The sequence below is a fragment of the Argentina silus genome, assembly GCF_951799395.1.
Source record: "Argentina silus genome assembly, chromosome: 16".
Classification (NCBI taxonomy): Eukaryota; Metazoa; Chordata; class Actinopteri; order Argentiniformes; family Argentinidae; genus Argentina; species Argentina silus.
In genome coordinates this window covers 2,836,803-2,841,257 of record NC_139670.1, presented here as the reverse complement: position 1 = coordinate 2,841,257, position 4,455 = coordinate 2,836,803, and the positions used below count along the sequence as shown (strand labels likewise).

Sequence of the window (4,455 nt, the reverse complement as noted above, 5' to 3'; positions counted from 1 at the left end):
GTACTCTATTCTATTCTATTCTACTCTACTCTATTCTACTCTATTCTACTCTACTCTACTCTACTCTACTGTATTCTACTCTACTCTACTCTACTCTATTCTATTCTACTCTACTCTACTCTACTCTACTCTATTCTACTCTACTCTACTCTATTCTACTCTACTCTACTCTACTCTACTCTATTCTACTCTACTCTATTCTACTCTACTCTACTCTACTCTACTCTACTCTACTCTATTCTATTCTACTCTATTCTATTCTACTCTACTCTACTCTACTCTATTCTACTCTACTCTACTCTACTCTACTCTACTCTACTCTACTCTATTCTACTCTATTCTATTCTACTCTACTCTATTCTACTCTACTCTACTCTACTCTACTCTATTCTACTCTATTCTATTCTACTCTACTCTACTCTACTCTACTCTACTCTATTCTATTCTACTCTACTCTACTCACATCTACATATTCGGAACACTCTCCCAAACCACATCCAGCGCGCTCTCCTCTTTCAAACGATCCCTCAAAACCCATCTTTTTAAACTTGCTTTTTCATCTTTAACTATTTTTTTTATCTTTAACTATTTGTTTTTTCTCTCCATAAAATGTAGTGTCTTTGATTACTGAGAGAAAGGCTTTACAAAATAAATACATTATTATTATTATTACTATTAGTAGTAGTAGTAGTATTATTACTGTTATTACTATTACTATTATTATTATTATTATTATTATTATTATTATTACTCTCGTCCCTTCTCAGCTGTAGTTGATGACTCTGTATTGATGAACTCTGTATTCTGTGTGTGTTGAGACCCTGTCTCCCCCTTGGCTGTGTGTGAATGTCTGTATTCTCTGTGTGTGTACGTGTGTGTGTGTGTGTCTGTGTATGTATGTGTGTGTGGGTGTGTGTACATATGTGTGTCTGTGTGTGTGTGTGTGTGTGTGTGTGTGTGTGTGTGTGTGTGTGTACATACTGTATGTGTGTGTGTGTGTGTGTGTTGAGACCCACTCTACTCCTGCACCATGTGTGAACATCTGTATTCTGTGTGTACGTGTATACTGAATCCTCCTCTCCTCGTGTGTGTGTGTGTGTGTGTGTGTGTGTGTGTGTGTGTGTGTGTGTGTGCCTGCTAGGTGACGGGCACCATGGGCAGCATGCAGAGTGGTCTGAAGCAGCACCTGGCGCGGCTGGACGAGATCTTCGCGGCGCGGGGAGACTACGTGCAGACCCTGCGCTTCATGCAGCAGATGGCCGACAACGTCATCAAGCAGCTGGTGGTCCTGCCCGACCTGGACCTGGCCAAGATGGACCTGGCCGCCATCGCTGACCAGACCGCCTACGTGGAGTACTACAGGTACGCTGGGACACACACACACACACACGCTGGCACAGACACACACACACACACACACACATACACACACACACACACACACACACACATACACACACACTGGCACAGACACACACTGGCAGAGACACACACACACACACACTGGCACAGACACACACACACACCACACTAGGCCCATTAGTCAGCAACAAATAAAGACAGCTTGGTTCGTTCCTTCACTGACACACACACGCACATGCACATGCACTGACTCACTCTGACTCACTGACCCACTCTGACTCACTCTGACTCACTCTGACCCACTCTGGAGGAGGATGTGGTGAGATCCCCCCCCCGTCACCTCCCACCCCCCCCCCCCCACCCCCCCCCACCCCCCACCCTATAGCATTAAAGTGCTTAGAGTTTGAGAAATGCAGTAATGCAATACATGAATGTGAGCCATTATCATCATTCATGACATGGCATTACATCCCACACACATGTCTGTTATACGTGTCCACGGCGGCGGCAGCGGGGGCGGGGGGGGGCAGGGGGGCGGGAGGGCTGAGTGCTCTGTGGCTGTGTGGATATTGATCCGGACGTTGAGAGGAAATATGACTCCACTCCTCCTCCCATCTGTCAATACTCCACATAGCTGCACTCTGACTGAATACAGGCAGCTTTAAATGGCAGCTTCTCCCCCCCTTCTCTCTCCTTCTCTTCCTCCTCCTCCTCCTCCTCCTTTCCCTCCTCCTCCTCTCCACCTCCTCCTCCTCCTCCTCTCCCTCCTCCTCCTCCTCCTCCTCCTCTCCCTCTTCCTCCCGTCTGTGTGCGTGCGTGCGTGCATGCGTGCGTGTGCGTGTGTGTACAGTACTCTACTTTACAGTGCAAACGTGTGTGTGTGTGTGTGTGTGTGTCATTCTGAACTCAATGTACGATCGGCCAAGCCAGATAACATCTAAGAATGATTCACTTCATTCTATCATTCATTAACCCGCCCTGTGTGATACACAGTTGACGTTCCGAAGGCAACCCAGTTTACCGCGTTTCCACCGTGGCTGGCTGAGGAACACTGGGGCGGGCCACTGGGGCGGGCCACTGGGGCGGGCCACTGAGGCGGTCCACAGTCATTATTCATGGGGCCTGTTCCCACAGATAGTGTTCAGCTTGACTCTCGTTTGGCTGACATGAACACAGCGGCGGTGGCCACTGGAGATTTGTGCACAACATGGTGCTTACATACCTCTAGCTTGTACCAGCGTCTGAGTGCCAAGCTGTCTGGGGAGGGGTGAGGGGAGGGGTGAGGGTAGAGGGGAGGGGTGAGGAGAGGGGTGAGGGCTGGGGGGTAGAGGGGAGGGGTGAGGGGAGGGCAGTGGGGGGGGGGGGGGTAACCTAGAGCATGAAATATTCAGCCATATGGATTTGAGCTCATTTATTATTCACCATCTGGACACGAGGTTCCCTGCATGAGACTGACCACTGTTGCTGCAGCAGATGGCTTCAGAGGAAAGCACGGAGCACACACACACACACACACACACACACTCACTCACTCACTCACTCACTCACACGCACGCACACACACACACACTCACTCACTCACTCACTCACTCACTCACACACACGCACAGACATACACACGCACAGACACACACACACACACACGCACAGACACACAGACACACACACACACACACACAGACACACACACACACACACACACACAGACACTGACATACACACACACACACAGACACTGACATACACTCTCACACAGACACACAGACACACACACACACACACACACCGACATCCATACTGTATGTGTCCTAATTGGATAACGTAGCAGTGTCAGACAGGGACATGACGGCCTGGTGACTCTCATTTGAGTCTTGGCCACCGTACCAGGGAGGGGGTTTCACCTCGCTTCCCTGGCGGCTCCCTGAACCCATCCACTACAGGAAATAAAAAGGACTCCAAAATCAGTCTGAATTGTCACTTATAAATGCCTAAGCCCTAACACAGCCAGCAGCGTGATCCTGTGTGCCGTAAGAGCAATTTGAAAGGCTCAAACAGGATAAGAAAATGCATTTGAAAGGCTTAAATAGGAGACCGTGGAACAGTGATGCCCACCGCTGTCGTTTTAACAACGGAATCGAAACACTGCGTAACGCTGCACAATTACCACGGTTTCTCACGGCCCCGGGTGGGACGGGCGGACGGGCGGACGGGTGGATGGATGGCGGTTTGTTTTGCCAAAGCCTGCATATAACGCGATTTCCCTTTCATTCTAGATCGAAATATCGCCAAACTTTATTTTTACGACATGGCATCCCACAGCTGGATTTAGCACAGGACTACCCTTCATAGGACTACTCTTTATAGGACTACCCTTCAGACTGCACACACACACACACACACACACACACAGATATCTTTTGTGATGCAGACTAACCCTGTCGTTTCCTCCCTGTCCTCTAGGTGGCTCACCTACCTGCTGCTGCTCATCCTGGACCTGGTCATCTGTCTGGTGGCCTGTCTGGGCCTGGCCAAGCAGTCTCGCTGGCTGCTAACTACGTGAGTACTGCACACACACACACACACACACACACACACCGTCCTCCTCCACGCACGCACACACACGCACACACGCACGCACACACGCACACACACCGTCCTCCTCCACGCACGCACGCACACACACGCACGCACACACACACAAGCAAGCACACACACAAACACACACACACACACTCGCACACACACGCACTCGCACACACACACATACCCTCCATCTCAACTCAGCCTCTTACAGTTCTGACCGCGTGAGTACCCCGTGAGTACTGCCCTTCCCAGTTCCACTCCGTTCCACTGCACAGTGAAGAATGAAAACCGATTCATCATCCAAATCATATCATATTCATATCAAAACCGGAATATCATCATATCATCATATCCAACCCGTAATGATCTGGACATGTTTTGGGCCGTGGCCTGTTTCATGCAGCAACAGTCAAAAGACATTGTTACACACTCGGATACAAGGCCTTTGATGCAGTGGTGCTGTTTGCCCTTTTGATGGCAGCTGCACTTGATTGAATTGACTTGGAGTTT

At 49.5% G+C, this 4,455-nt stretch overlaps 1 protein-coding gene across 1 annotated transcript in view; it reads left to right on the top strand.

Moving 5' to 3' along the window:
- Positions 1-1,153: 1,153 nt before the first annotated feature.
- Positions 1,154-4,455, top strand: part of ttyh2 (tweety family member 2) — a gene marked incomplete at its 5' end in the record, with an annotated part of 20,463 nt that continues 17,161 nt past the window's right edge. Inside the window, 2 exons of the mRNA XM_083687385.1 lie at positions 1,154-1,362; positions 3,823-3,918. Of these exons, the coding sequence (XP_083543511.1) occupies positions 1,154-1,362; positions 3,823-3,918 (305 nt within the window). The remainder of the gene's footprint in view (positions 1,363-3,822; positions 3,919-4,455) is intronic.